General features: G+C 36.0%; 1 protein-coding gene across 1 annotated transcript in view; it reads left to right on the top strand.

Moving 5' to 3' along the window:
- The window catches only part of Gyc32E (Guanylyl cyclase at 32E), a 77,848-nt gene that overhangs the window by 25,455 nt on the left and 31,447 nt on the right, over positions 1-20,946 (top strand). Inside the window, exons 2-6 of the mRNA XM_090386652.1 lie at positions 1,487-1,787; positions 11,979-12,131; positions 13,871-14,043; positions 14,171-14,306; positions 20,305-20,462. Coding sequence (XP_090242778.1) covers positions 1,487-1,787; positions 11,979-12,131; positions 13,871-14,043; positions 14,171-14,306; positions 20,305-20,462 — 921 coding nt within the window. The remainder of the gene's footprint in view (positions 1-1,486; positions 1,788-11,978; positions 12,132-13,870; positions 14,044-14,170; positions 14,307-20,304; positions 20,463-20,946) is intronic.

The raw sequence follows: 20,946 nt of genomic DNA, 5'->3' as shown, positions 1-20,946 counted from the left end.
CAGAGAACACACGCAATTTATGGATATTATTATTGCTCTTATATTATTTCTCCCTGATTGGGGGATTCCACTCCGTCGGGTATTGCTACCAAGTACACAGGGTGGTTGAAAAATCTGGTGTTACTGTTCGTCGAGAAAATCTGACTATCCTACAGGTGTTAAGGATTGCGACTTTCTGAAGTTACTTGTAGATGTTCTCTGGGAGACCTATTGCTGCTATGTAGAGTCTTTGGCACCATACCGGTGGTTGACACGATGATCGGGATGGTTGATACTTCTTGCATATGCAACATCTCCCTGACCTCATGTCTCAAATTAGTGTACTTCCTAATTTTTTCCTCATGGATTTTCTGGACATTGATAGTGTTCGGCACGGCTATGTCAATCAGGTAGGTCGCCTTTTCCATCTTGTCCACAAGGGTTATGTCTGGGATGGTCTTATCCGTTATTATGGCGCGGTCCCAGTACAGCTTGTGGGTCACTCACTCATGTGAGTGACCCACAAGAGAGACCAACTTGTAAATCGGTTGTAAGCACCCTCTTTAATTGTAACGTCCGCTCTTCTCCCTTGTTCCAGCACCCCAATTGTAGTTGCAATCTCGCCAATTGTATGCGACCGCTTTTCTTATTTAATTCCTTTCTTACGTTAATTTTTGGGAGAAAGCGTACTTTCATTTTTAATAGGTAACACTCGTTATCCTTTGGGGCCACTGACTGCTTCAGAATTACTAATATTCTTAGCTAGAATCTGAGTGAGGCAATGAACAACGCACAGGATAAATTTAACATGTTTAATTATAGAAACATGACTTAGATACATACAAAGATTTATCAACAAAACTTTTCGTATTACAGAAGTTTCCCTCTGGGAAAAACAATTACAATAAATCCATTCAGTATATCTCTTTACTAAACTGAATAAGAGCTCTTCTACAGAAGTTTCCCTCTGGGAAAAAACAATTACAATAATTCCATACAGTATTTCTCTTTTCTAATCTAACTAGAAGTTCCTTTACAACCTTCAACTTGTTATTCCAGCTGTTTCTTAGGCTAGACAAATTAATCGTACTTAGGATTTCAGAATGACTTTCCCTTCCATTTAGGAACACTAGAAACAATAATACAAAACAGTACTTAATAAGTTTTACTTCTCAGTGTTTTAGGATCAGCTCCTTGACCTTCCCGCACTATCTGTGAGGGGTGGAAAAGGCCCGGGGCCTTTTCCACCCCTCAGAGGCAAGAGGAGAGCGTACCCACTAGGTAGATGATCATAATAATTTGACTAGACAGTGTATATAGGTATATACAGTGTGTTTCTTAACGTGTGGGTAACACTTTTAGGATTGATTCAGGAAATGAAAAATAATACAAGCAATAAAATAATTAGTAAGAATAGTGTAACTAATAAGAATACATACACTGAAAAGGTTTTCACTTTGCTATTTTGAATTTAAAAACAAATCATTCCATTTTACTTCTCTTTCAGAAATGTTCTGATAAAAAGGTCTCCAACAAAGAAATCTATTCTACCTTTGCTCGAACGCTGCCTCCAAGCTCCAAAGTTTCGAAATCTGTCATTGCCTTACTCAAACATTTCAGTTGGGATAAGATACTCTTGGTAGCATCAGAACGGCTAGATGACAAACAGGTGGAAGAAGCATTAAAGGAACTGGGAGAAGAACACGACATTCAGATCATAGACACTTACTATGTGCCCGAAGATTACCTCACAAAGTATAACGATACCATTAAGATGCTCATCGAACACACGTATAAAAGAGCAAGGGGTAAGTTTCTGTTGCTATTTATCCATAAGGAGAAGTCTTAGATTATCTTCAACTTATTTTTTCCTAAATATCGCTTGGTTTATTAGATTTGATTTGATTGGTAGGTAACCATTAATCACAACACTCTGCCTACTGACCTGCAACCATCCTGCGATCCAACAAAGGATTTTATCCTTTGATTCCAACATGTTCTAGCTTATAACGTAACCTCTATTGAGGGATCGACTCAAATGCTTTGCTGAAATCCAAGTAAACATTGTTGAAATTATTTCCTGCATCAAGCTCATAAGTGAATTTTTCAAAATAACTAATCAGGTTAGTTAAACTGATTTTTCCCTTTACAAAACCATGGTGTTTTTCTTCAGGAGTTCATTTATATCTAAATGATCCTGTATTGCCTCCATGACAATTCCCTACTTCTGAAGTCAGATTTACAGGTCGGTAGTTACCCATTTCACTCTTAGAATCGCCTTTATGGATTGGTGATACACTGGCACTTCTTCAATACAAAAAAATGTCTCCCGAGTCCAGCGATGCTCTCATGAATGGCTCAGTGTCATTCTTGTCGCCTTTTCTCAAAATTACTGGGTGTGTGCCACCAATATCGCTAATTTTTTGCTTCTCAACTTCATTCGTGTAGCTTCTCTTGACTATAGCTGGCCTTTCATCTGTAAATATCAATACAAATTGCGAAACTCTCTAAAAGTTTTCTAAAGTTTCCCGCACCCATTATACAAAGGTCCGATTGGATTCGTTTTCTTCTTCTTTGTATTCATATAGATGAGAAACCCTTTCTTTGCAATTTCCCATATTCAGCCTTTTCCAACTTATTACTGCTCTTTGGCCCTCGTGGGTAGCACAGGTGGTAGAATCTTCGTCCTTCCCCACAATGGGTGGAAAAGATCTGAGTTTGGCGATTACGAGAGGAATTTTATGGACCTTTATGACAAAGTGGCTGAGTTAGTCGGTCTGAGGCGAAGGTAGGATGGTTTTCCCTCCCGGAAACTAGGGTTTCTCGTCCAGCAAACAGAAAATCGACCATAGAACACGCGCAATTTACAAACGCTATACAAGCAGCAAATATGACCTCAATCGCTGATGCTCTTAAAACCCTTCAACAACAAACACTCTTTAACTTTGCCCTGCCAGCGTTTTTGACTTCATTGTTTCAAGAGGTAACCAATAACTCATGATGCTATATTTTTTCCATTTTTCTGTTTTTGATTCTTCTGCTTTTCTGTACATTTATCAGCGCAAACGAAATCGTGGTTATGTGCCCTCTATAATTTAATTAATGTGATTTTCTCACTGGCTGGCCAGTAATTTCATTTTATCGCCATCTGGGCAGCATATGGAGTAACATTAAGGGTTCAGTAATCTACTAACTGGTGCTATACGCTCTTGTTAACTTCCGTCTCGTCTGTCTGCCATGAACGTTCACGGCTGACTGCCACTGCAGAAACGCACTCAACACGTATGAATGGAGACAAATACAGCGAGCCACAACTTTCTAGCGACACCAGACTTCTTAATCCGATAATGTTACGCGAATTAGCTCCCGTGCTGCTAAGCCTAATTTCATTGATGCCAAAATGTTTACACGCTCTGTTGAGAACTGGCAACATTCCAAAAATCCTACCAATTTTGTCATTTCTTTTCATCAATAAGATTTTACTTTTATCCTTAATTCTCCTGCACCTGATGATAGATGTGAGGAAGTTTGCCTTTAGCCAGCGGGTGGTTGATTGCTGGAACAAACTTCCATCTGTTGTTGTAGAAGTTGATAGCTTAAATAGATTCAAGGCAGAACTAGACAAACATTTGGAGCGAGTGGATAGGTGAAATAAGGGGTTTTTTTTGGCTAATACTTTACTAATAACCTTTTTCTTTAAAGGGATGGTTTAACATTTATAGTAAATTGATGTCAATAATTCTTTTAAAATTTGAATTTAACAATAAATAATAATTTATGTGTAATAAAAATGTTTAGATTCGAATCCCGTGTCAAATGAAGGAACTTTTATGGGCTTTTTTTAGATTTCTTTCAACGTGACCATGTTATCCGGTTTAGCGTCAGGAGCTGCTTGGTAATTTAGGTTTTTATAATTTATCGAAATCATACCCAAATTTCAGAGAGTTAACGTCCTTGTTGGTAGCACAGTTATTAGAATTTCACAACGTGACTGAGTTAATTGGTCTCAGGCAAGAGCAGAATGGTTTTTTCTCCCTGGAACTCGGGTTTTTCGTCCAGCAAACAGAAAATCGACCACAGAACACACACAATTTACCGAGAGTATACACGGAGAAAAATCACCTTAATCGCTGATGCTCCTAAAACCATACTACTGCAACTACAACAACTGCAGAGAGGTTAAAAGACCAAAAATAATTCAGAATTGCTGAATATGATCAGATGCATCTTTCAGCACCGTCATGGACATCAATAATCATTGTGTTACTGTCCTTTTTTAATCCAGAAACACAAAAAAGCAAAAAACTACGGAATGTAATGCTCATCATCATCACTAAGCAGCTTCATTATCATCACTTTGTCACCAAGGCAACATTGCCCGTTTCCATGAATCATTTATTTTGTTCAGAGAGGAGCAACTTATAAACCTGGACAGACCTATTAGCCTTGGCTTCTGGCATGTATAAATCTATATGGATCCGTGGTTTTAGACAGTATTGTCCTTTAGCTGTTTATTTTTAAATCATAAGGAAGAAATTAAGTGTCCTAGAGTAGCCCTGGATAATCCAAACCTTTGTGCTGACTCAAATTATTAATATAATGGGACACTTCGACTTGACCAGTTCAGATAATCGACGCCCTATTCAATGTATCATTATTTTTTGTGTTAACAACTCTCAGATGATTTTGCAAATTAATTAAGAGGTTCGAGAGTTATTTGCGACTTTCCCAGGCCAGTTCTAAAAATAACATTCATATACTGTAAAGTAACCATCTAACTACTCCTTCAGAAAAGTTACTTAACTAAAAAAAAAATGTAAATGATTTTACGATGTCATTTTGAATACCTGTAGAATGACTTCTTCCTCTAACTCCATGGGAGATTGGGGAAAAGACAGCTAGCAAACAAAGGAGGTCAAAGCTCTCTCCTCTGCGACATGGTATCCATCCATTGTATCTTAATGGATTCCCTTATTTACAACAATCGCCCACCTCTGGAAATAGCCAGCAAGATAATAAATTGCTTCCGTAGAGCCTGTCACCATCTACAGAGTGGGAGTGCATGCTCCAAATGACGTAGTGACATGTTCTCCCGCGTGAAATAAGTACTATGTTTCTTTTTTTCTTATTAGACCAAAAGTAGTTGCTGACATCTGTAGATAAATCCAGCTTTATTACACTATTACTAAAAAAAGTACTGGGTCGCATTCCCTCTTAACATCGAAAAGATAGACAGGTTACTCAATTAACAGAGTTTGTAGATGCCTTAGAAGCACCAGGAGCACTTATAAACTGAAGGAATATTTAACTTGGATGTAATGAGTTATTGATATCAATTTAGAATTTTTTAAATAAACAAGTTCCTGCTGCCTCAGGATTTTTTATGTTTTTGTCGCTCAGCCATCATTGTTTATTGTTTGTCATATTTTTCTTTACGGATCGTTGGATAGTAAGAATGTCAGTCTATTGTGTTTGTAACAGCTGGTATTCTTGGGAACAACAAACCAAAATTTCCTCCCAAAGATAAGGAGAGTAGAACGAGGGGGAATCATACTTCTTATCAAAAGCACTCTGAAAGCAATTAGATTATGGACGTTGAATCTGAGTGGTGCAAGATGATAAGCTGGGTATGTTAGAGACCATGATTCTGAGGACCATGACAAAAATTTCTTTAAGAAACTTCAATGGGCAGCCAAGTTTGGTTGCTTCATTATGGGTGACTTCAACCTGCCTCTTACAGACTGGAAGTCGTGGACTGGCAATACGTCACGCGGAAAAAAAAGTTTATTGGACTTTCTGCACGATTGCAATTTATTCCAAAATGTCAGAAAAGGTACAAGGTTCTCTAATATCCTGTCTGTCACTGGTAACTATTTGTTTAAGGTTGTATATTTTTTGTGTACTGTAATTCCTTTTTTTGCAAAGAGTTGAGTGGTGCCTTTGCTTAACTATTTCAGGTTATCTATCTCTAAATGGTTCTCCTATTTTAAATTAAAGAAAATCTAACCCTAATCACAAAATTTCCTTCAACCTGAATTTCTAATTTAACCTGAAATGGTTTCTTTCGTGTTTTATTTTGTTTTTTCTACCTACAGGCATGTCCAGTATCACCACAGAGAAACACAGTGGAGTTGAACTGACTCTCCAGGTGCTGCCATTCATCAGACACATATACTATATCATACTAATATCCTGGACCTGGTTCTCACCAAGAAGAATCTAAACTCCATCCAAAATTTGATACTACAGGAACCACCAGCGGGTAGTAACCACAATGTCATAAAATGGGTAGTGTCCAAAGAAATTTTTGTGGCTTAAGGAGAAAGAGGAGGCTTCAATTTCAAGAGAGAGGGACTATAATAGGTTGAAGTATTTCTTGGACTCCATTAGCTGAAGAAATAATCGTAAGGTGCTGGATGCGAGTTCATGAAGTATTCCAGGGATTTATCCTGGAAGCTACCAGTGCATTTGTTCTAGAGAAGAAGTTTCGCAAAAGAACAATGTCCAGAACAAAGTGGATGATCAGAGAGTTTAAGAGTTTAACTGAGCAAAAGATAAAAGCATAGGATAGTTACAGACGGTCGCGAGGTCAAAGTTCTCTCCTCTGCCACATGTATCCATCCATTGTATCTTGATGGAATCCCTTATTTACATATAAGAGATTTATTTATATGAGGATTATAAACGCATATGTAACAAAACCACTGATGGGTTAAGATAAACGAAAGGTAAGTGCCCTCGCGTGTAGCACAGTTTGTATTATAGCCCTTTCCCCAAACCAGGTAAAAAATACCTGAGTTCGAATCCTGTTGATGGCATGAGGAATTTTTATGGATCTTTTTCATAACTTAGCTGAGTTAGTTGATCTCAGGCGAGGGAGGCATGGTTTTCATCCCGGAAACTCTGGTTTTTCTTTCAGCAATATGGCCTAAGTTACTAATGCGCCTAAAGCTCCACAACAGCGAAAGGTGAGTATGGGAAATCAAGAGATGATACACCTTGGTGTATGAGTTTCTTCTCTGGTAATCCTAGCACGAAATACTTTTTTTTTTTTTTTTTTTGCGTCTTCAAATATGCATAAGAGATTGAACTTATCAGCTGTTTGAGGTACTTGTGCGAGCAGTGACATCGATTTGTTCTAAAAGCTCTCACACTTGGCCACCCAGCCAAGTGTGAGAGTGTAATGAGCTCTTGGTTGAAATTCCATCAGAAATTGGAGACATTATCTTACAGCCCCGATTGAAATGGAACTGTAGGACAATGCACTTGGGATATAACTGTAGATGACTAGGTCAGCACCTCCACCCAGCTATTTATATATATTAGACAACTGCAGGAAAGTTGCAACTGGAGAGACAACCGCTATAAAAAGGTAAACTGGTGTGGAATCTCCTTTTACACATGCTAATATCACAGACCAAGTACACTCTTCAGTCTTTATTTTGTTCCCGAAAGGTCCATTTTTCATTCCTATGCAATATATCAGCATATTAGACGTGTAAAATGCCGTTTGCAGAACATCTGACTTCACTCTGCTGTTTCAATCAAACGTTTCAAATCTTCATCCAATTATCCATGGATCAAGCAGACTGTACGACTTTTCAATTCACCGTGAATCAGAAGCTCAGTTTTCAGATGTTTACAGGAAGAATGGCAGAATACTGGCAAAAGTATCCGGACACCTGCTTGTTTCAAAGAACTTGCTATTGATTCAACATTTAATAACGTGCCAGCTTACCTCCTGGTAAGTAAACTCCAAACCAATTTTTGATAACTAACAGCAAGGCAGTATTTTTGTCCATTGCTCCTCCAACATAGCGATCAATTCAGCTACTAATCAATACTACACTATTGATTTAATATCTTTCAGTTTTTGCTGCAATGGTAAAAACATTGTTTACTAATATGACATCCTATGATGATCCTCTCCTCCTCGAAGTTTCTAAACTAAACGTCTCTACTCATCTACACTATATTTCTTTGAAGTGTTTGCTTCTAGACTGAACGCAGTTGCTGACCTGTGCCCTCGTGGATAGTAGAGTTGGTAGGATCGCGGTCCTCCCTACACTGGGTGGAAAAGATCTGAGTTCGAATCCCATCGATGACTGCAGGAATTTTTAATGGTCTTTTTCACAACATGGCTGAGTAATCGGCCTCAGGCGAGGACAGCATGGTTTTTTCTCCCGGAAACTTGGGTTTTTTTATCCATCAAACAGAAAATCGACTTCAAAACACACGCAATTTACAGACAATATACACGAAGCAACATGGCCTTAGACGCTGATGCTCCTAAAACCCAAAAACAACCACGACCTGTTATATGGATGATGGATATTTATTTTTATGAAATCCCACGGGTGTCCGGATAATTTTGTCAGTATAGTGGATCACCGGATAAGTTTAGTAATCCATCTGTCCATGCTATTAATTGAAGTCAATGTTTGATGGTCACGGGGTGTATGTAAATTAAAATGTTCGATCATTAATCCAAGAGTTCTTAAAAGATCTTTTACCTTTTCTCAACTTGCATTCTTACAGCATTTTGTCTTTCTTCTGAACGAAAGTTTTTTGTAATTTCAATCCTCTACGATTTATGACTATCCTCAAATAAATATTCTATTCACTGTCATCCAACACGGTTTAGAGATAACTAGCCCTTGAGAAATTTTATGAACTCTCATAAATCAAAACTATAAAAAGACCAAACTCTCTCACTCTAACTATTTCATGCTCCAAAGGGAGTTTGCTTTTGACGTCACGATTTCTTTTTTTGGATTTGGCTATGGTACGCATAACTGATTACCTCAAGGCGGTAGTCTTCTTTCATTTAACTTCGTTTTTCAGTTCGCCCTTGCCTCCTAAAAGAGTTATCGGTGGAAGAGAAATCTTTCTTACTTTAAACGTAGGTGTTTTTAACTGACTGCTCTTATTAGCGCCTCCGGTGGCTTTTTCTCGGTTACTGAGGTTAGGAGACTTTCCTGGAGATTTATAAACTTGGCTCGGGGACCTTTTTCGTCCACGTGCACACTGTATATGTACAAGCGCGGATTGAATAAACTGGTAGTATCTGATGAGAGCAAAACAAGCACGGCTGATAGACAGGTTGGATTAGGTTTTTTAGATTAAGTGACAAGGTAAATAAGACCATGGAGAGGCAGTATATTAAATTTGCTAATTTTACATATTCTACAGCTGCTTTAGGGGATGATGATCTGAGTTTCTAAGAAGACAACCATTCAATCCTCGCCTAACTGATTAATCATAGAAATATCTGCCTTAAACTTTTTTAAAACATTTTAAAGTAGAGTAATTTTAAGGCAAACATTGTGATCATTCCGATCACAGTTTGCTCATTTATTCCACATCCACCTTAAATCTCGTCCTTCAACTGAACCTTGGTTTTGCTATATATGGGCTAAGGCGCTGTTCAAAATAAAAATGTAGCATGTCCCAATTGGCTTAACTAGATTACGTCGTCTTAAGGGTGCTAAAAGCATTGCAACTCTTAGGTGGCCACTCACTCGTTGTTTTATTTTCAGATTAACACTTTTATTGCACATCTCACGTCAGTGCAGCAATAACAAGCATGTTATTGGTATTGCTACTACGTCGATCAACACGAAATACTACACGTTAAGTTCATAAACGTCACAGCAATTAAACAAATCTTCAGGCAAATCCTACCATTCTTTCCTGTTGAGTCAATCTCGATGACAAGCAGCGTATTTGGAAAATTGTGTCGTCAACACCCTTCGTATTAGCATAAAATTAATCTCATTAATTAATGAACGCACCTTGTTTATTTGTAAACATTCGTGGTAGAGAATTTTGTATGAATTAATCTAAGGTTTAATTATTCTCTCAGAGCGATTTAATTTCTAGTGTAAATCTTCAAATATTGTTCGTGGTCATGCTCGTAATAGACTTCCCACTTCACGATTTCTGAGTCAACGAATTCACTGTCATCTAAAGGAGTTAACGGCATTAAACAGAGAATTAGAACTTAATGCTTAGTGCCTTCCATGGTTATGTATATCGCTTGCTACCTGTCTGAAAACGTCAAGTTTTGAATTCTATCAAGGACACATGTAACTTATTGAACCCTTCTGAAGCAGGCCAGCGAACCAGTTTTATTTGCGGTTCATGGAGATTTTACCGGATTTTATTTGAACAGAAGAATAACCATTAAATCTCCAGTGAGCTCCACTGGCATAGTTTACAGACAGATAGTATGTAAGAACAAATTTAAGTGAAGTGTCATTTCCAAACCTTCATGAGGAGTGGTTTTTCTAGGTTTTATGCATTTTATATATTAATTCTGTGCATTCATTTAATTCTAAAAACTAAGGCATTAGAGTCATCAGGCATATGCAAGCCAAGAAGGTCCCAAATAATATCGGTGATCATAATTATTCTCTTGTTTAAAAAATATAATTTATGGTTTGTTAGTCACTTCGAGAGGCGTTTGAAAAGTTCGTGGCCTGAGTATGATAAGGTAGTGATAGAGTGTTAAAATTTTCTGTGTTTAATGTATAGCACTTCAAATAGTGACCCAGAAAGTTTCGTGCAGGTTAAATAAGCCCATTTTTTTAAATCACAGGTCCTGAAGTCAACAAAGTTGTATGAATGAGAAAAGATGGACAAAAGCAGTCATCGTGCAGTCATCCAATATTTATGAAAAAAAAGGGACTAATGCCAAAGGTATGGTTCAATGGTTACAAGTGCGCATCTTCATCTTCCTATTCGATGGTTACAAGTGAGCATCAGAATTTAAACTAGGGAAGGAGAGCCTGGAAGATGACCACGGCGTGGAAAGCCTGCAGCGTTTATTATTCCAGAAGTCATTGACAGTGTGCATAATCTGGTGATGAGTGATCGATGAGTGACAGTTCGGTACACTGCCAGTGTCTTGGGCATCTCATCTGAATGTGTGTTACATAATAACAGAGGTTCTCGCTATGAAAAAGGTGTCAGCACGATGGGTGTCCCAAAGATGTTGACAGCAGATCAAAAACACGCAAGAGTAGTCAAGTCAAGTCAACATTTGCATCGTTTTCAAGCAGATCCAGCAGATTTCCTTGCAAGGTTTGTGTCCGTGGATGAGATGTAGAACCATCATTTTCGACCAAAGACAAAGGAGCAGTCTGAACAGTGGAAAGCAGCCCTTCTTCGCCTTCCAAAGAAAGTCAAGTTGATTTCTTTTGCTGGCAAGGGGATGGCACCAGTTTTTTGGGATGCCGATGGAACGTTGCTGTGGATTACCTTGAGAAATTCCGGACAGTCATAGAGGCATATTATGTAGACCTTGTGAAGCGTTTACTTGAAAACATCAAAGAAAAATGGTGAGTCAAACTCAGCAACGGAGTCTTGTTCCACCAGAACAACACACCTACTCACAAATCTGTTATTGCCATGGCTAAACCGCATAAGTGCGGCTTTGAAACCTTGAACCATTCCCCATATTAAATAAATAAATATTCTGTTTATACTCCGGGACGACCAAACGGTCAGAGGAGTTCACAAGATATACAGGATACAAGAAACAGCACCGTATTCAGCAGTCACGGGCTTGAACCCCGGTCACTCAAGGCACGTGTACTATTCATTGGCGCCTAGCACCATCGGACATTCACCTATTTCCTAATGTGAAAAATATCTGCTGGCATCCATTTAACACCGGCAGTGAACTCATTGCTGCCGTGGATGCATTCCTGGAGACCCAAAGAAAACTTTCTCCGCAGATGGAATCAGCGCATTGCAGCATCTGTAGCAAACGTGTACTGACTCCAAATGGGACTATACTGAAAAGTAACATGTTACCAGACTCCTCAAATAAACCCTTAATACTAAAGTCACAAGCGTTTCAAACGCCTCTCGTATCATCTTAATATTTACTAGAATCCCCCTCAAATGATAGACATTTGAAGGAGTCAAAGTTTGGTGTTTAATTTGTTTTAATGGTGTTTTAATTAAACGTGGTTTTTTAATTTTCCTTACAGTGTACGTGTGGTTAGCTGAAATATCATCATTAGTTGATTTCGTGCATTTCATGCATAACCGGGGACTTCTAGAGAATGGTGAATACGTGATTATCTGTGTGGAAGAAGAGGAAGGGTATGACCCCAACTTAAGCACTCAATACATAACGAGAAGTAAGTGTCTTGTTCACTATTAATTTCAACGCATTCTGGTACAGGATTTTAAATTAATATTAATTTTCATATTTCGCATTCTCCAGCACCTAGATGAGATAAGTTTGCCCGTACAATAAGAATTTATTCATATAACAAGAATTTGGATGGATCACTTACCGAGTTGGGCTCTTTGTGAAGAACTTTGTTAATTTTTTTTTTGAAATCAGTGAAAAACCAGTTAAGGAATTTTTCTCGAGTGTTTCATTTCGCTGGCATATCAGTGCAGTATGAAACTTAGGCGAGCCCTTATTTGATATTCTTTCGAAAATTATTGCATCGTGGACTTCTAGAGAAATAAAACGTCGATGTCTGCTGGAAGATAAAAATCCTGCAAGTAATCAAATAGCCTTTCTGATTTTCGTTCAAAACACATGACGTGAGTGAATACAAGACAATTTTCCTTTCCATGATCAATATTTTGGCAACGAAGGGCATGTTAATATCACGTGCGATGTCTTGTTGACTTAGTGTACACAGTGAAAATTGTGTGGGCGACCGAGCTGGAAATCAGTTAGCAGTATTGGCAGCTAGGGGCAAAGAATTACAAGGAAAAGCACAACGTACCGAAATGGGAAACGAGATAAAGAGGCAATCGTCTTGATATTCGGAAAATTGATCACTTTTGGTAAAGGTTAAGTCCAAATTCTGTTTACGACTAGAATGTGAAGTCGACTGTACATTGTTCATTAAGAAAACAAATAGTACGATTCAATTTTAAAACTATTGAAGTTTGTGGAGAGGATTCTAGTAGTTTGGGAATCATGATAATATAAGGATTATTTAAATTAAACATAGAAACTTTTGATGCAGGAAACTGGTGTGGACTAGACTAACGCCCTTTAGCTACGAACCAGAGTATGTGCAGTGTGTGTTAACGAACTATGCTGTACATCAGTGTAAGGTGGACTCGATGCTTGCGCCAGAATCTAGCTAAGTATGTTTTAACTTTCCTGGCGAAATTTTTCGAAACGCTGAAGTTGCTTATGGAGAAACGTGGGCTGGAGCTCTGCTCATCATGATTGATTGATCAGTATAAGTCTTCTCTACGGAAGACTGGAAAATTATTGTCGAAATGTAAAATTGTCTTACGATTTGTGTGATCATAAATTTTTATTTTTATATATTTTTCAATATAGGCCAAAAGAGCGTTGATAGTATGGTCAATGAGAAAATTGTTCATTTCTTTTAACAGTAAAATCTCTTATGATGCAAATTTTTGGACCACTCTATATGTTGTCAAAGGTATCGGAACACCAAGAGATATACAGTATATAAGTATTAAATAGTTCAATTTTAATATGATGGACTCACCTTTGGCTTCCAGTACAGCAGACAGCCTCCTTTCTTCTTCTTCCACATGGGCTTAATGCGCCATGGAAACCTCAGAGTCTCCAAAATCCGTCTAACAGTGACACCAAACCACTTGTCCACCTTCGAACATATTGAAATTATTCGCTTAAAACCGAGCGAGTTGCAATTTGCAGTTCAGTTTAACTGCAGAATTATTGCTATCATTAGCATAGTTAATATTTTTGACTATACAAATGATTTTATCAGACGTTATCTGATTATTCTAGGGTGTCCCATTACTTTTTATAACATTATTCATGTATTAGGAGAAATTCCTCTAGTAACTATTTATATTATATATTTTTCACCTGTTGGAATTCGAGAGTTACATGAGCACTCCTTTCCAGCATTCGAGGTTGTCTACAATCCACTTCGGGATCCTACACCATTCCATGCAGTCTTGATGCTGACGCCTAGTCAAATTATCAATCCGGACTACTCCTCATTCCAAGAACTCGTCACCAACTACTCAAGCAAAGATCCATTTAATATCCCTTTTCACCATTTCATCAGGGTTCATGTAAGTCAACATTCTGGTAACCAATATAATTCTTTTTTTTTTTTGTATTTGCCAGTTTTGTAGTTTACTTGAGTGATTATTATTCTATTTTCACAAGCAGTCTTCATGTATGTTTTTTTTTTTGTAGATTCCATCCTACGCAGCATTCGCCTACGATGCCGTTTTGATATATGCTCGTGCCTTGACGGAAGTATTAGCCGAAAATGGTTCGGCTTCAGATGGCGTAGCCATCCTCAATCACATCAAGTCAAGGGTTTATGATAGTAAATATTAAAGCTATTTCTGTAACGCATTTCCTTATTCTATCAACACTAACTTCTATTATTGTATAATTATTCTACAATACCAAATGATAGATTGCTAAGAGCCAATAAGCATATTACGTAATTATTTAATATCCCTTTTTCGATAAAAAATAATAATAAATATATCTTGACATATGAACTGGTTAGCCTTATTTTTGTTACTGTATAATTATTTTAATTGTTTCGTTATTTTTCTCCATTTTAAATATAATTATTAAATCTATGAATAAATTACAATACCAAACGATAGATTGCTATCAGAGCGAATAAAATCATTTCATAGAACACCACTAGAGCTCCAGTGAGTTGCTAGGCAACGTAAGATAAATTAACGTTTTCTTTTTTATTTATTTTTTATTAACAATTGCTACTAAAGCTTTATTTCCTTTCTCAGAAATAAAATATTAAACAAAAATGCTATTTGCTTAAATATACATAAAATATTAATTTTCAGCATATTACATAATTATTTAATATCCCTTTTGAGATAAAAAATAATAATTAATATGAACTGATTAGCCTTATTTCTGTTATTGTATAATTATTTTAATTATTTCGTTATTTTTCTCCATTTTAAACATAATTATTAAATCTATGAATACATTACAATACCAAACGATAGATTGCTATAAGAGTGAATAAAATCATTTTCATAGTACGCCACTAGGGCGCAAGTCAGTTGCTAGGCAACGTAAGAGAAATTAACGGTTTTTTATTTATATATTATTTATTTTGCTACTAAAGCTTTATTTCCTTTCTCAGAAATAAAATAAACAAAAATGCTATTTTCTTAAATATACATAAATATTAATTATCAGCATATTACACAATTATTTAATATCCTTTTTGAGATAAAAAATAATAATAAATAATAAAATTCAATATTTCTTGACATATGAACTGTATAATTAGTTTATACATAATAATTATGTATAATTAGTTTATGTATAATTATTTTACATATTCGGATATTTTTTTTTCCATTTTAAATATAATTATTAAATTCATGAATAAATTACGATACCGAATGATAGAATGCGTAGAGCTAATAATATTATTTTCATAGTACGCCACTAGGGCGCATGTTGCTAGGCAACGAAAGAGAAATTAAGTTTTTATTTTTATTTTTATGAACTATTGCTACTAAAGTTTTATTTCCTTTTTCAGATATAAAATATTAAACAAAAATGCTATTTGCTTAAATATACATAAATATTAATTATCAGCATATTACACAATTATTTAATATCCCTTTTGAGATAAATAACAATAATAAATAATAAAATTCAATATTTCTTGACATATGAACTGATCAGCCTTGTAATTTTACGAAGTTTACTAGCTTTTTGTCCTTCTATATTTCCTCATGAAAATTGGATATCTTCGCTTATGATGACACTTTATTGTCACGGCTGGTTTCTTAATGAATAGTAAGCTAAAGACAACAGTGGAGAAGGAAAGACGAAATGTAAGACCATGCAACTACTAAGGAGGTTGCCAGAGTACTATGGAAGATTCATTACACTATGATAAGAGAAGGAAGTAGTAATACTGTGCACTTTCAGAGATTTTCCTCACTTCCTGGACAGAATACGACTCAATTTACAACCGTTATATAATCTGACGCCACGTCTACCCCATTAATGAATAATTTACTGGTCGTTGATCTCCCGGTAGTCATATCTGCCACCATAACCTATTTCTTTCTTAATCCCTTGAAGAAATTCAAAAAGTTTTTGATCGTTCGAATGATCTATTGAAAGTCGATATTGGAAGAAGAACGTATTCTTGCTTGTCTTTCAAAATATGACTTAACATATTTCACTTTTGATGCATTTCTTTTTGCATCATGAAAGGCAAATATATATGCTTTTTAGCTAACATAAACAAGGATGAGATTAGGAGGAAGGAGAATTAAGTTCAGATAAAATTTCAATGGGTAGGCCAACCACCCTTTAAATTAGTTTACTGTATCTCTTGTGTATTTTAGTCTGCAACTTGTGTTCATTCTATAGTCAGTTTTCTTCTTCCTCCCTGGACTCTAGGTTTCAGGAGAGACGTAAAGACCTAAAGATATAAAGGGTTTTGGAGTTACTCCTCCTCAACTTTAGTTAACATTAGTATTAGCAAGGCTAAATGATGCAAGGAAGGTTTCAAATATCCGTATTATTCCCATTCTCACAAGGTAACCATCCAATTGCCCTTTGAACTTAGCCAGACACTGCCTCTTCCATTATCCGATAACCCGCTGCTCATAGAGAATAAGATCCAATCTTCTGTTATCCAGAGATTTTATATTCGTGTTCCCCTGGTCCCTGTCTCCTTACGAGGAAGAACGTCTTCCTCATTCATCTTCTTATACACTTAAAGCAGATCTACCATTAGAATGGAGTTGTCAAACTTTGCAGTATACATCTTCTAAGCCGTTCTTTATGCGCATCGATTTCACTCGGCACTTCTTGAGAAAGTTTGATGTGTATTTACTAGGGCTTGCAAACCGGTTTTATAAACCGGTTAAATCCGGTTTTCATATTGAGTTGTTAAAACCGAAACCGAGCTTCTAAAACCGGATTCGAATATTTTTTTAGTTAGCTCTCGAATATAGTTTTTTGTTACGCACATTTTCTTTCGTTTGTTCGTTTGTCTGGATCGTTCAACTGCTTTGTTTTAAACATGTTTTTTATTTTATTTTATTTTATGTTTAGGTACGAATCTCATGGGCAAGTGGCCCAAATCTAGGAGGGGTACCTTTTTATCTTCCCACCTGTATCATGGCACGATGCAGGCGTACTCATTTACGACTGAGTGAGTTGTGGAACGGGCCTTATTGATGGTTACCCACTAGAAACAGATTCGCCGAATATTGCATCAAATTTCAATCGTAGAAAGTTTTTTGCTTCTTTATTCCTATTAAATTTGCGATCAAATGTTCTCCAAAAAGCAGCTTCACCAAATTTAGCTTTTATGTAATTTTGAAAATACAATAGATTTAATTGGGGAAAAAAAATTGCGAGTAAATAAATAAAAAATTTCTTTCGAGAAAATTTTGAAACTTGCCTCGTTTAGACTCTTCATTCAGTGCTTGCGGGAGTGACGCATAGTATTGTGCCTTTGTTATCTTCAATATGTTTATTTAAAATTGTTGGTGATATAAATTCCTACTAATTAATGTTTATTACTCTTAATGTCTAAGATGAAATCAAATGTATGGAATTATTTTGCTCGAAAAAGCAAAGATGAAGCACAATGTTCGAAATTTCAAAAGATAATGAAGTCGTCTGGAGGATCGACATCATCTTTGATCTTGCCTTTAAAGAAAATGCATCAAATTGACATTAAACAAGATAACAGTGAACCTCCCGCAAAAATGGTAAGAACATTAGAAAACTTTATCGTTAAAAAAATCTATGGAAGAAGAGATTTCAAAATTAGCTGCTTTAGATGGATTTTCTTTTAATTCAATTGCCAAGAGTGAGTTTATACAATCAAGCCTTCACCTTCAGAGAAATAAATACGATAAATTACCACCAGCCTCAGTGAATGGAATTAAAAAGATGGTTCTGAATTATTATAAAACTAAGAAAGAAGAACTCATTCACATTTCAAAAATTCATTGGTTTTGGGTGCACGGTATTCATTGACTCTAGACGAATATACGTCTATACAAAATAAAAGGTATATGAATATAAATGTGCATTCAAAAGACAATCATTGGTCGTTAGGTCTTATTGAGATTAATGGTTCACTTGATAGCAGAAGAACTGAGCAAATTGTGAATGGACACTTGAAGGAATTTGGCTTGAACTTGGATGAGGATATTGTTGCCTGCACCACCGATGAAGCAGCAATGATGCTAAGTTTGGCAAGCAAATTACGCCTAATCATCAACAATGTATAGCCCATTGTATACATCTGTCAGTTATAGATGTGGTAGATGACTTTCATCAACCAGTGAAATACCACCACTTTGCTTATTGGAGGCTTGAAGTGGTGAAACCCATGTTTAGTCTCTAGAGCAAAGTTTCCGGCATCCCCCCCCCATACTTCTCCTTCAACCTATGCACGGTACTAAGTACTATAGGTTTTGATACCTTTCGTGTTTGGGGTTTTCATAATAAAAAATAAAATAAAATAAAATAAAAAAAGATGTACTTTATGAAAAAGCAATCAATTATGGTGCCACAGTCTCTGAGTCTCCCAAAGACAATGAAGAAAATGAAAATAATGAAGAAAGTAGTGATGATGAAGAAGTTGAAGAAAAACAGCAAGGCATGCTTTATCAAACCGACTTTACTGATGAGCTCATTTATTTCTTCAATTCAATGGCCAATATTGCACAAACTATTAACAAAGTCAGAAAAATTTGCAAGCTTTTCGAAAATCGCCTACCAAAAATGACATTACAAAATTTTGTTAAAGCAAAATTTAATAGGAAAGAATATAAACGTATATTAGATTGCAAGACTAGATGGGATAGCACATTCTATATGATTGAGAGATTTTTGAAATTGAAAAATTGCATTCCAAATGCTCTATGTGCAGTACTGTCAACTGAAGCTGTCTGACGATGACTGGAAAACACTTGAATTACTATGTGAAACTTAGCGATCAGTTGAAATGATTCTGACGGCTACAACCTCAGAAGATAGACTTACTTAAAGCCGAGTCTTCAATAGAATTTCTGTTTGCTAAGCTTGATACAGCAGAAAACCCATTTGCTTTAAAGTTTCACCAAAGCCTTTTGCAGCGTTACAATGCAAGACGAAATTGCCAAACTGCGGCTTTGCTGAGCTATCTACACAACCCTAAAAAGTTTAGGAAAGAAGATTCAGGTTCAAGAACTTTTGATTTTCCAAATAACCAAGTTTTGAAAAAGGATGCTGAAGGGATTTATCAGAGATTATTGGCAAAACATTCCGAAGGAGTCTTAGCGTTGAATGAAGAAACTGAAAATAAACGAACTGTTCTTTTAGAAGAAAACAAAGACTCGTCTAGTTCCGATGTTGGAGATACACTCATGCGAGAGTATGATAGTGTAATAAAGAGATTAACTGAAGAGCCTTCAAAATATCCGAGCGAATTGGAAATCGGCAAAGAATTTAAAATTTTGGAGGCAACTAGCAGTAGAAATGAAAAGCTGGAGAAAGTTTATAGAGCACTGCTGACCATTAAACCAACAAGTGTCCAATCTGAGAGAGTGTTTTCTATCACTGGTCTCTTTAACACAAAAATAAGGTCAAGTCTATCAGGAAAAATGCTAAATATACTGTGTTTTTTAAAGGATAATTTCCAGCAAAAAGCTGAGCAATAAATAGTAATTTCCCCAAGCTGTTTTTTTTCCACATTATTTTTATTTATTTATTATTATTATAGGGCTTATTATTTTTTGTTTGCTATACAAGAAGATAGTTTTTATTCCAAGGATTTGAATACAATTTGTAATTTTGTATAATCTCAAGCTGGTTACTTTTTTGGAGCATTTTAATTTTTTAATTTTTTTTACTATAAGAGGTGATAGATTTTGTTTAAAATATTTGATTACGATTTGTACAATCTACCCAAGATAAAATAAATACCTGTGTTTTAAGCTTTTAAGTATTTTCCCTAAGTCTGAGAAAATCGGTTTTAAAACCGGTTTTAAGAGTAAACTTCGGTTAAACTCGGTTTTGAAATTTCTCGGTTTTATGCAAGCCCTAGTATTTACCACACACTAAGGATTTCTAAAACTTTTATAATTCCTACTAGCATAACATACACAGTTAATCAAATTGTATTATAATTAATTGTTGAATAATTATCTAACTCGGCTACACCACACGATTTTGACCCTTAATATTTATAGTACTTGAGTCGAATTCTTAACGAAATGCTTTTTTATATTAATTTACTATTATTTAATTACTGAAAAGTGGTCTTGATTTAAGACCCTTGGCCTTTATGCTATTCCCCACTTAAGGCATTCTGGGTTTCAGCGTCATGATCGACGATAGAGGTGATGCAGAAGGAAATTATACTTTGCTCGCGCTTTTTGATAGTCCAAATGAAAATAACACCATGAAAAAGAGTATGCAACCAGCTGGAATATTTACGTACCAGAGCTCTCTAGGACTACCAGTAAGTATCTAAATTTGTTGTGATAACAATTTGCCCTTTCAAGGTCTTACTTAATATTTTATTTATTAGTTAATGTCGTGCTCCAAAAATATGAATTACACTAACCACAAACATCGAATATAATGGGGTTCTGAGGAATTCTTGCATTTTCTAGATCATCAATTATCTGAGGAGAGCATTATTAATTATTCTCTCTCTCTCTCTGCTCTCAAAATGGGCGACCACCCACCTGTTGCCCAATATGGAATAAAAATTTAATTAATTTCAAGGAAGGAAATTAACAGCAGTTATGAACGATTATCCATTCTAAATTGGGTAATATTCATCGACCACCTGTTCCTATCTGCAGCTGCTAATGATAGTTATCGACAACATGTGTCAGTCCGTTTGCGTATTGTCTTTAATGAGAACAAACGAGAAGGGATAATTATTTTCCTCTTTGGATAATGTCGTAAGCAAATTGCATGGCAAAGTGAGCTATTAC

Source organism: Mastigoproctus giganteus, chromosome 12 (assembly GCF_048544385.1).
Source record: "Mastigoproctus giganteus isolate SK-2022 chromosome 12, ASM4854438v1, whole genome shotgun sequence".
NCBI lineage: Eukaryota > Metazoa > Arthropoda > Arachnida > Uropygi > Thelyphonidae > Mastigoproctus > Mastigoproctus giganteus.
Note: the sequence above shows the minus strand (reverse complement) of the source record. Positions and strands in the feature narration are given on the sequence as shown.